The sequence below is a fragment of the Odontesthes bonariensis genome, chromosome 16, assembly GCF_027942865.1.
Source record: "Odontesthes bonariensis isolate fOdoBon6 chromosome 16, fOdoBon6.hap1, whole genome shotgun sequence".
NCBI lineage: Eukaryota > Metazoa > Chordata > Actinopteri > Atheriniformes > Atherinopsidae > Odontesthes > Odontesthes bonariensis.
In genome coordinates, this window is record NC_134521.1 from 33,590,304 (window position 1) to 33,601,668 (window position 11,365).

Here is an 11,365-nt window from a genome sequence, read left to right on the forward strand (position 1 = left end):
TTAATAATTCAGTAAGAAGTTCTATAAAGAAACACAATCAAATAACTCTAAAAATTAATTAAAATACCATGTGGTTTTTGCATTAACTCATTCATTATTCAATCACTTATTTTCTAGACTGTATTTCATAATTCTTTTTCTTTTTCTTTTAAATATTTATTATGTTATGTCGCACTATCACTGTTTTTGTAGTTTCTTCTCTATGCCTGTAGGAGGCCGCACGGAACTGAAGACGAGTTTAGTTATTTGGAACCGTAGAAGAAGAAGACGAGAAGGCGCAACCGAGAGAGCAATTAAAATGTCTGCTCCGAAAACCATTCCAAAAGATGCCCAGGTAACGTTTACACATCTGAATCTGTTCGTGTTGTTTTTTTTAAACAATCTGCAGCCGGACGTAGCACGACTCTTTCTCTTATTTGAACACACCAGTGAACGTTAACAGTCGCTGCATCTGTGCAGCTTTTTAGCGAACTTAGCTTATCAGCTAACTTAGCAATTAGCCTCGCTGCAGTTAAAATCAATACTAGCATGTTAGCCTAGTTGTTAGCTTGTAGCACAGATTTATTTGGGGTGCTGATTTGAAGGATCTGTGTAGATGTTTTGCTCAGACAGTTGCTTCATATCTGACTGGTGTTTCTGAGTATTTAAGCCTTTTTGTGGCTTGTTTTGGGACGCGATGAGTAGAGTGATCCGTGCGGGTTTATCAGCTTGATTGGGTTATAACATGATTTACAGAGACGAATGAACGGTTATGTCAAGAGTCTGTGGACAAATGTAGCTTTAAAACAGCTTAATTGGATTAAAACTTGACATTTAAAGAGGGAAGCTGATAATTTGTACCGTCTATCTATAATTACAGTATTTTTTAGTGTTTATAAGCGCTGATAAATAAGTTATTACATTTTTTTCGAGATGAGATGTTATGTTTTGTCAGTTTAAAGTGCAGCTCAGTCAGCATTTCTGCAGGTAAAGACAGAAGGTTAATGTCCCTGTTTTATTTTGATGTTTAAATTTAAAGTCATAATGCAGAACATGTGCAGACAGCATTGTTTTGGTAAATGCTTCCATTTTAGGTTAAACATGTAATCGGTCCCTAAAAGAACATTAAAATCAAGGAGTTTCCCACAGTAAGTAAACCCATCGGTGGTTGCTCTGCAGGTGATGATGCAGATCCTGAAGGACATGGGGATCACCGAGTACGAACCGCGAGTCATCAACCAGATGCTGGAGTTCACCTACAGTAAGTCTGCTGTGTGGAGAGTTTGACCTGAAAGCTGATGTTTCTATTCCCGTAGAACCCAAATATCACAACTGAAACTGACATTCAACACTTTTATCTTTCCCTCACTTACTGTATTATTCAGAATATTTTGTTATTGACATTCTACATTTGGGCTTTTTATGATGGTGGGCAGTGGGATCATCTTGAAAAAGGATCCTAACTCAAGGGATGAACCAGTGTTGTGTCCACACAGAACAGACAACTTAGCAAAGAAGCCATTTTAAACTGGCTCTTTAGGCTCTTTGTTCCCAGCAGCCTGTCACAGAGACACATAATTTGTTCCCGTTTCTTTAGCTGCATCTGTGAAAAACAGCTTCATAGTTTAAACTTTTTTGTACATTTACGTTTAAAACTGCTTTCAGTTACCAAAAGAGTCAAATTAATATAAGAAATTCAGTTTAAAAAAAATGCTAATCACAAAATAATGAAAAAACGGACAATAATAAGAATTACATGTTAAACAACATCAAGAAAAAGTAAATAAGATTCAATTTAAAGCTTAAAAAAGGAATATAAGATAAAATCTAATGACCAATTATGAAACGATTCATATAAATTAAATGATTAAACTGTTTTATGCCACCAGAAATGAATAATCTAGAAGCTCTTTGTGGGTTTTAGACTGGAATTAAGATTTGTTCCCATTTCTTTAGCTGCATGTGTGAAAAACAGCAAAGATAACAGAGTCTGACAGACAGAAAACAGGATTTCTGCAGCAACAAGGTGATTCCCAAAGAGCTGTTAGCTGAAAACTTGGCATATCTCAGCATGGTGTGCAGTGTGTCCTTAAAACATTTGAGGAAACTGGACAAGTGGAGGACATGGCCCACATGTCCTCCACAGGGGCCGCGGCGGCGGCGGCACTGTAACACCATTCAAAGGATATCTGTTGGAACAGGGAAACACAAGTTAATGACCACAATAATATCACATATACATAAAGAGAGTAAAGTGAGGAAAGGTGTGACAGATGAGCTCCCCCAGCAGTCTAGGCCTATAGCAGCTTAACTATGTGATGTTTCAGGATTACCTGAGCCATCCCTATTCAAGGTAAACACAAGAAACTTGTGCTAACGAAAAAATAAATAAATAAATAAATAAATAAAGGACCAGACTCAGTGAGTAATTCCCTATACTCCCTATATAGATCTGCTCCTCACACCACAACAACCATCTTTTTACTGAACTAACAGAACTGAACTAACTCTGGTTCTGACTCAGATTCTGGGTTTATGTTCATGTTGGAACATGTTTCAGTGAATCTCTGCAGCTGCTTCCTGTTTCCCTGGAACCATTGGTGCTTCAACACCTTTAAATAAAACTTTCATGTCATTGTTCTCAATTTATTATTAATATTTTAAGTTTATTAACTTAATAGTTTATGTTCATCTGCTGTTTCCGTCTGCAGGATATGTGACGACTATCATCGACGACGCCAAAATTTACGCCACACACGCTAAGAAGTCCAGCGTGGACGCCGATGACATCAAACTCGCCATCCAGTGCCGCATGGACCAGTCGTTCACCTCGCCGCCACCACGAGACGTAAGCATTTCCAGCACTTTTCTCCCTGTGACTGAATGATGGATACATGAACCAACTGGAAGCAAAGGATTTTGCAATTATTATTATTATTATTATTATTAAAACATGATTTGATCTGATATCAACTGAGATTTTGAATTAATTTCTAAAACATCTTTGAGCTGAAAAATGATCCGATTCAAAGAATCGAATCAATGTCAACAAATAAATCATAAATCAAACTTAAATTACATGTGAAAAGTGATAATATGAACTGATCAGAAATGGGTTAATCTGAACTGTGATTAAAGGGAATTAAACTCTGGTTAAAACTCATTAAAGCACCCGTCAGCATCAGACATGTGAACCATTCTGGAGTCATTCTGGGTTTGTCTTTGTATTTCATCCTTCGTTCTCCGGCTCTGCTCTCTGTTCAGTTCCTGTTGGAAGTTGCGAGGCAGAAGAACCAGACTCCCCTCCCCCTCATCAAACCTTACACCGGCCCCCGACTCCCCCCAGACCGCTACTGCCTCACCGCCCCCAACTACAGGCTCAAATGCACCCAGAAGAAGGTGGGAACACTTCATCTTTCCTTCCAACACCAGCTTCATTTCACTGAAACTCTGTTGCTGACGTCTTTCTTCCTTCAGGTGTCGTCGTCTGCCGGCAGGATATCGGTGCCTCGCCTCAGCGTCGGCGCCGTCTCCAGCAGACCCACCACGCCCACCATCGGTGAGTCGCTGTGGTTCAGCTGTAGCGGGCACAAGACTTCACATATACTTTAAAGGGATAGTTCGCCTCTTTTGACATGAAGCTGTATGACATCCCATATCAGCAACATTATTTATGAACATTTTCTTACCCCCTGCTGCGTCCTGTGAGCCGAGTTCCAGCCTCGTTTTGGTGTTGATGAAGGTAGCAGGGTTCCCGCGGGGTCTTAAAAAGTCTTAAAAGCATTGAATTTATGAATTTGGAAATAATACCTTAAAAAGTCAACTAAGCTACTATTATTTTGAAAAGCCTAAATAACGTAGCCTAAATGAAGAGTGGCGGAACCAATCATTGAGAACGCAACGCTGCCGCTACCGCTCTGCCCCGGGTCCGATCACATTGCTACAGCACTGACACAGACCACAGCAACAAGCCAAGCAGAAGCGTGAAAAATCAAGGCAAATCTCAGCAGAAAACAAGAAAGTTTAACTTACGCCGTTATGTTGTTTTTTAACATTTGTTTGCGTGTCCTTGCTTCCCATTTCTTGCTGGGATTATGGGGAAATGTAAATGTAATGAAGCGTGGCGCGAGAAAGAATCATTTTGTCACTGGTTAAAACCAGTGGACAATAATGTATACGAGGCTTTTTGCACAGTGTGCAAAAAGAGGATTCAGCTTGGTACCATGGGCTTGAAGGCTTTAGAGTCTCACGCCAAGTCCTCCAAGCACATGAATAATATCAAAGCGAAGGATCAAACTCCTTCCATCGCCGGGGTGTTTCAACCGGCCAACGCTAGCCAGTTAGCTATTAATGTATCTGAGCTAGCAGATAACGTTAACCAGCCAACTGCTAGTACAGCTCCTCCAGTTACGACCGTCACCGCAACTAGAGTAGATCTGCGAACAGCTTTTGGGTCCACACCAACCATGAAAGCAGAAGTGTTGTGGACTCCTAACACAATCGCCAAACACATTCATATAATGGAAACGAGGGTATTTCAGAGTTGTTTAAATGCATGTTCCCCGATTCCGACATCGCTGCCACAATTACTTGTGGTCCCGACAAAACGGCGTACATAGCCAAGTTTGGTTTAGCTGTGTATATTAAACAGGAACTGGTGTCCAAGGTAAACAAATCACCGTCCGTTCTTATGTTCGATGAGAGCCTCAACGAAACGACAAATTTTTTAGTTGATTTTCATTATTTATAGATCTCTCTACTCCCCATATTCCCAGCATGGAATAAGTAGCTAGCTAACATAACCAATGTTAAAAAACAACTTAACTATGTCAGTTAAACTTTTTTGTGGTCTGCTGAAATTTTCTTTGATTTTTCACACCTCTGTTTGGCTTGTTGTCTGTGTCTGTGCTGTGGTGTTGTAGCGTTTACTACTACTATGCTGCAATGTTTCATCAATGCTTTACACAGTCCACACTTTCATTTGTTTGAGAAATAAATGAACAAATTAAAAAAAACAAAAAAGTTTCTTTGCCGGTAGGTCTGTGAAATAGGCCGTGAAATAGGTATTATTTTTTTTATAAATGGTCTTAAAAAGGTCTTAAAAAAACTTAAATTTGACTTGAAGAAACCTGTAGGAACCCTGGGTAGTCAGTCTAGTTGGCTGGGGTTTAAAAAATAAAGCGTTTTTCTTCTCAAAACAATATGCGTTCAAAAGAGTAATACATTGGAAAAAAATCAAAGTCTTACCAAGTATATTTGTCTCATTTCTAGTCAAAATATCTCATTACACTTAATGTAAGACACAACTGCCTAACAAGTACTATTTCAGCCAGATATAGGGACTTGTTTGAAGACAATACATCTGGAATATCTTGTTAAATGAAAAAGTCTTGAAAACAAATCAGATTTCATATGAAACAAGCTTTTTCTTTTACATTTGAAGAGGTTTTTAAGCTAATTTCAAGATCTCTTTTATCTCAAAAGTCCCAAATATCACATCTTATTTCAAGAAATCTTGACAAGCCGATTTTCACTAGTTCCATTGGCAGATTTGTTTTTGCTTACTTGAAGCAAAAACTTCTTGTATTTGTTGTTTTTCTTACTTATTTTTGGAGGGGCATTTTTTCCAGTGTACATTTGCATCACAAAATCGTTCTCCAGGAAAAAGTCAGATCTCACAATCGCTTGGCCTTATTTTCTCTCCCTTCGTAACACTGCCTGCTGCCGCCTGCCGACAGCCGCGCCTGTTACGGTGTTTGCTGCTCGGAAGCAGGGGACTGCACGGTCTACACAGCAGGCAGTGATACGAAGGAGAGAAAATAGGGCCAAGCGATTGTGAGGTCTGACTTTTTCCTGGAGAACGATTTTGTGATGCAAATGTATTACTCTTTTGAACGCATATTGTTTTGAGAAGCAAAAAGCTTTATTTTTTAAACCCCAGCCAACTAGCCGGACTACCTTCATCAACACCAAAACGAGGCTGGAACTCAGCTATAAATTATATTGCTAGTATGGGATGTCATACAGCTTCATGTCAAAAGAGGCGAACTATCCCTTTAAAGTACTTTCAATCAAATAAAAAGAGTCTATGGTGCAGTAAAAGGGCCAAAATTAAGATGATTGAGGCGATATACTTGAAGCGGGAGGTTATATTTCACTTATCCAACCAATGATGAGTCGGCACTGACAACCAATCAGCTGATGCTTCAGCTTGGAAGGTAACGCCTGCATCTAACGCAGCTTCTTGTTGGATCACCTGCTTGTTGCCCCGGCTGTACGTTAGCATGGAGAAGCTAACGATTAGCAGCTCCTGGGTTAGATACTCCCTCTGTGGCCAAACCACCCACTAAGTCTTCTTCTTTGGTTTCTAATATGCTGCCGAGTAGTTGCTGTGTTAGCTCGTCTGATTTTCTATTTACCGGGAGATTTTTATCCCCAAAGTGTAATTGAGCAAATATTCCTGTTGCATCATTACAGCTCCATATATTTTAAATTGCATCTATTTTGTGACTCATAAGAAACCAAAAGTTCAGCAGGTCAAGGTTTTTAGTTTTTAGTGAGAAACTTTAGTTCAGGTTTGATAGATTTGACTTTTGAAGCCATGAAATATAAAATATTTGCAAAGGAAGATGCTCCAGTAGCTCGTTTGACAGTTACTGTGTGTTTGGTGACACCTGCTGAAACTTAAACTGTAGATTCGGTGATTAAATTTACCGCCTTCATAAACTTTGGGTCAGGCTTTCTCTCTGAGCATTTTTAATCTGCAGCCTGTTGGAACCGGGATGTTAAAATGAAGTTTTCTTTAGAAACACCGTTGGGTTAACAATGCCGGCTTATCATTGGTTGGATTGGTAACTGGCTTCGGCGAGGATATAACCTCGTGTGAGAGTAGCCCTGGACCCGAATACTGGGCTCTAACTGGGACCAGTGGTCCACCAGTGTGTCCTCACCAGTGTTTTGTCCACAGGAACTTCGTCTGTCCAGTCGGTCGGCGCTAAAGTCGGAACGCCGGTGTCTCTGACGGGTCAAAGGTTCACCGTTCAGATCCCACCGCCCTCTCAGACGGCCACCACCAAAACCAGTAAGAACCCACATCATCACAATGAGAATCTGATTGGACTGAAGACAAGTTTCGGTGCAATCTGTTGGTTTCCTTAGCTAGGAATATGTTTTTGAATTGGCTCTATATGAACGAATTGGATTATTTTGTAAATAATTATGATTACAATTAATTGAATTCCAATTGGCTTGAATTGGACTTTATTATTTAAGTGCCTTGAGATGACATTTGTTGTATTTGGCGCTATATACATAAAAATTAATTGAATTGAATTGAATTAATGTTTCCAGAGTGAAGAGATTCAGGATCTGCTCGCCTTTTACATCTAAAGCAGCGTTTTTATTAAGTATTCTGGAGAAAAGTAACAGATCTTCACCAATCTTTGACGAGCTGAAGCCAACAGAAGAGAAAAAGAGATTACAAACCACATTTCTAAAAGATTGATTTAGTTGTTGATCATGGCTGAACATCAGATTCTTGAAAATTTGAACCTTTTTGGCTTCACGGTTTGGAGATAGAAGTTCACCAGATTAACCTTTTAGCTTCTGTGTCCATGATGAACAGGTTTTGGGTGGATGAGCCGGAGCTGGAAGCCATGACATCACCTGAATATTATGTTTTCAGGGCTTTTGTCGCCTTGTCCTGTAACATCAAGTTAAGCTGCAACTCCTTCGTCTTTCAACACAGACGAATCACATTTGTTTTTCTCTTTCACTGTTTTAGTTTCTCATTTCCTGCTTCCACGTCTGTTCGGGACCTAAAAATGTTCAATTATTTGGTCATTTTTTTTTTAATCCAACGTTAAATCGGAGCGAAGACATTTTCCTGCTGACTGGATTTAGCAACAATAAAGAAAAACATTCAGCCGATAACGAACGTGCGTCTGCGGCTGACCGCCGTACGTGGCTCATGATTCAAGATAATTTTATTTGTCACATACACAATCATACACAGTACAATATGCAGTGAAATTCTTCCTTGTCCTGCTACCAATAAAAGGATAATTAAAATTAAATATGAATAAAAAATATAAAATAAGAATAAAAGAAAATGTATAAGGTATCTGTCTGTCGTATGTGTTACGACCTAGAACAGGAGCACTTAACAAATTAAGAATCGCATATAAAACGACTAGATATAAACAAACGTTGGGAGCAGGTACAACGACAGCCAACCTCACCGGCGCCATCATTCGAATATCATTACGATGTCAGAAAATAAACTCGCCGTCTTTGTCTCGACAGCAACGCCGTCCACGCCCGCCGTGTCCAACGTCCTCATCAACCCGTCTCTGATCGGCTCCAAGAACATCCTCATCACCACCAACTTGGTGTCGCAGAACGCCGGCGGGGACTCGCTGAAGAGGAAGCACGAAGACGACGACGACTACGACGCTTTATGACGCCGAGGATGACTTTATTATCACCTTTGTTACAATCCTGCAGAATAACAGAAAAAGAGACTAACCCCCACTCCTGGCTTGTTAAGAACTTACGATGTTAGCTGTTTTGTAAAATGTTTGCTTAACCAGAGGAAGACGACTCACTCGCGCTGAAGGTCGACCGGTCGAAGTGCAGCAGAAGATGAAGTCACAATAAACTGCGTTCAAACAAAAGCTCATCTGTGGTGTTCTGAATTTTTTCATGTTCATAAACATGGCCGACTCTGACATGACAGAACGATGACATCAGAGCTGAATTCCTGAAGACGTCTCTCCATGTTTCAGTCATATACGAACAAGAACTTTGGTTATTAATTTGCAGGGTTGATTGCTTATTTAGCCCCATAACGGCATATATTAAGAGTAATAATCACACAATAATCATAGTTTTATGAATAAGCATTTATTTAGAAAAACATTGGAAAGAAATGTACTTACAAAACTGTTTCCTCTGGTACTTTCACTGGTTTTGAATGAAATCCGTATTGACTACAGGATCTCTACTTCATAAAAAAAGCAGGAGGTATGTCAAGCTTACAGTAAAAAGTTCGTCGTAAAAATCCCTGCCCGTTTTTTATGCCGAGACATTTATTGCAGAACTAGCTTCTACAGGGCGTTTTTGGCCAGGGAGTTCAGGTCTGAGTCCAATATTACCCCGAGATTTCTAACTTCATGCAAGACCTCATGACTACAGCCTGATAATTAGCCCTTTTGCAGTGCTGATGGGAGGGCATCTCTGGTAGGGGGAATGCACAATTCTGGCAAGGCAGATGATGCCATGCAGAATGCTTTATACCTTGCCTCGTTGACATCATCAGCTTCTGGTTGATCATAGAGGACTTTGTTGCACAGACTTGTGTAGATGCACCAACTGTTTTTACACAAAAGAAATTGAGGACAGGGAAGACGATCACAGTCCTGTCTCTGACTGTGAGGAATAGCTTTACTATTCTGTTTTGCATATTGTAAATTTGTAAATATGTTTTCTATCTTTTTGTGGTTTGGATGTATTGTAAATAGTTGTGAGTGAATAAATGAACGAACGAAAGAATAATTTCATGGTCCTTTTCATTACTAAAACTCAGTTGATTACCTTTTATTGATAGAAATGACTTGCATAAAAAAATAACTAGGTCGCCCACTTGCCTCATTATTCTTCGTGGGGACGGCTATGTATAAAGCACGTTTTAGGATCAATTTGGTCGATTTTAGAAGACTTCTTGGAGAATTCCTTTATATCGGTAACGTTGAATGAAACCAAGGAGGCAGCCATGTTGCCGGTTTGTTGTCATAAATCTGCTACTCTATTGGTTTAGCACGATCACGTGTCGAGCCGTGCCACTACTCCCTGGCCAAAAATGATTACGCCCTGTAGAAGCTAGTTCTGCAATAAATGTCTCGGCATAAAAAACGGGCAGGGATTTTTACGACGAACTTTTTACTGTAAGCTTGACATACCTCCTGCTTTTTTATGAAGTAGAGATCCTGTAGTTGCTAGACGTCGGAGCAACATGAAACGAAAACGGGGTTCACCTTACGGCCTAGGGAGGACTCGCATCTGTTGAGGATGGTCTCTTCTGAGGATCCAAAGGGCTCCCTGATGTCTGTGTGAATGTGTTGGTCTTCCCTGAAGATGGTCGCCCTCTGTTGGGTGTTGCATTGTGTGTGTTTAGCTGAAACTGTCTCCTGTTCAGCATCTTTCTTGGTCACCTTCAGAGCTTTACAGTCCCACTTGTAGAGGAGCCAGGCGTTAATCACAGCTAGGATGATGGTGTGCCAGAAGATGTACATGTACCAGTGACAGGATTTCATGGGGAACTTGTTTTTGGCAGCAAAATCAAATCAAAATCAAATCAAATTTATTTGTGGCACATTTCATGTATAAAACAATTCAAAGTGCTTCACATAAAATAAGAGCATTGCAGCAGGGAGTGGAAGAAGCATTCAAAATACATAAAATAATATAAAGAGAAACAATTAAAATGATTAAAAACAAGCAACAGTCCAGATAAGTTCAAACATATCGTGCAGATTTCATGCATAGACACATGAGAAAAGAAATGTTTTTAAGCTGGATTTAAAAATGTCTCCATTTGGTGAAAGTTTAATCTCCACTGGCAGTTTGTTCCACTTGTTTGCAGCATAACAGCTAAATGCTGCTTCTCCATGTTTAGTCTGGACTCTGGACTGGACCAGCTGACCTGAGTCCTTGGATCTAAGAGCTCTGCTGAGTTTATATTCTCTGAACATATCACAGATTGTAAACCATCAGCAGGCTTTTAAAATCTATTCTGTGACTGTCTGGAAGCCAGAGTAAAGATTTTAAAGCTGCTGTGATGTGTTCAGATCTCTTAGTCCGGGTTAAAATCCAGCAGCAGCATTCTGGATGAGCTGCAGATGTTTAATGCTCTTTTTGGGAAGTCCAGTTAAAAGAGTCCAACAGATCCACGCCTCCCATGTGATTGTTTTGTATTCGTATTCCATCGACACTCCCTTGGTACACATCGAAGTCTCAGAGTATGTCACAGATCCCAGTTCCAGCCACAGTTTGAAGCCCCATGGGTGTGGCTTGCCGTGCGTATATTGCTTGATGGTACCGAATCTCCCCTTGAAAGGAATCATTGTTTCATCCACAGAGTCGTGCTCTTCGGGTTCCACCTGCAGGTTTTTCCTCCCTCAATGAATTTAGCCATGGTCTGAGTTTCCAGAGTTTGTCCTTCTTTTCCATCTCTGGCACAGTCAAGTTGTTTTCAAAGTGTAATGAAGTCAACAGAGATTGGAATCTGTTGCGGGACATCACATCAGAAATGGATGTACCATGTGTCTATCTTCCAATACAGACAAACTCCGGACATTTGCATTAGGCCCATCCTCAGCTACATACC

General features: G+C 40.1%; 1 protein-coding gene across 1 annotated transcript; it reads left to right on the forward strand.

Annotated features, from left to right (window-relative positions):
- Positions 1–263: 263 nt before the first annotated feature.
- On the forward strand, positions 264–9,517 carry taf9 (TAF9 RNA polymerase II, TATA box binding protein (TBP)-associated factor). Its single transcript, XM_075487429.1, has 7 exons — positions 264–334; positions 1,159–1,240; positions 2,691–2,827; positions 3,244–3,378; positions 3,457–3,538; positions 6,947–7,060; positions 8,284–9,517. The coding sequence occupies exons 1-7, from the start codon at positions 299–301 to the stop codon at positions 8,439–8,441; spliced, it is 744 nt and encodes a 247-aa protein (XP_075343544.1). The 5' UTR covers positions 264–298; the 3' UTR covers positions 8,442–9,517.
- Positions 9,518–11,365: the final 1,848 nt, after the last annotated feature.

Coding starts and splice junctions, on each gene's coding strand:
- taf9 (XM_075487429.1), top strand. CDS start 299: ATGTCTGCTCCGAAAACCATTCCAAAAGATGCCCAG. Junction 2,828..3,243: donor CCTCGCCGCCACCACGAGAC/GTAAGCATTTCC, acceptor CTCTCTGTTCAG/TTCCTGTTGGAAGTTGCGAG. Junction 3,379..3,456: donor TCAAATGCACCCAGAAGAAG/GTGGGAACACTT, acceptor TTCTTCCTTCAG/GTGTCGTCGTCTGCCGGCAG.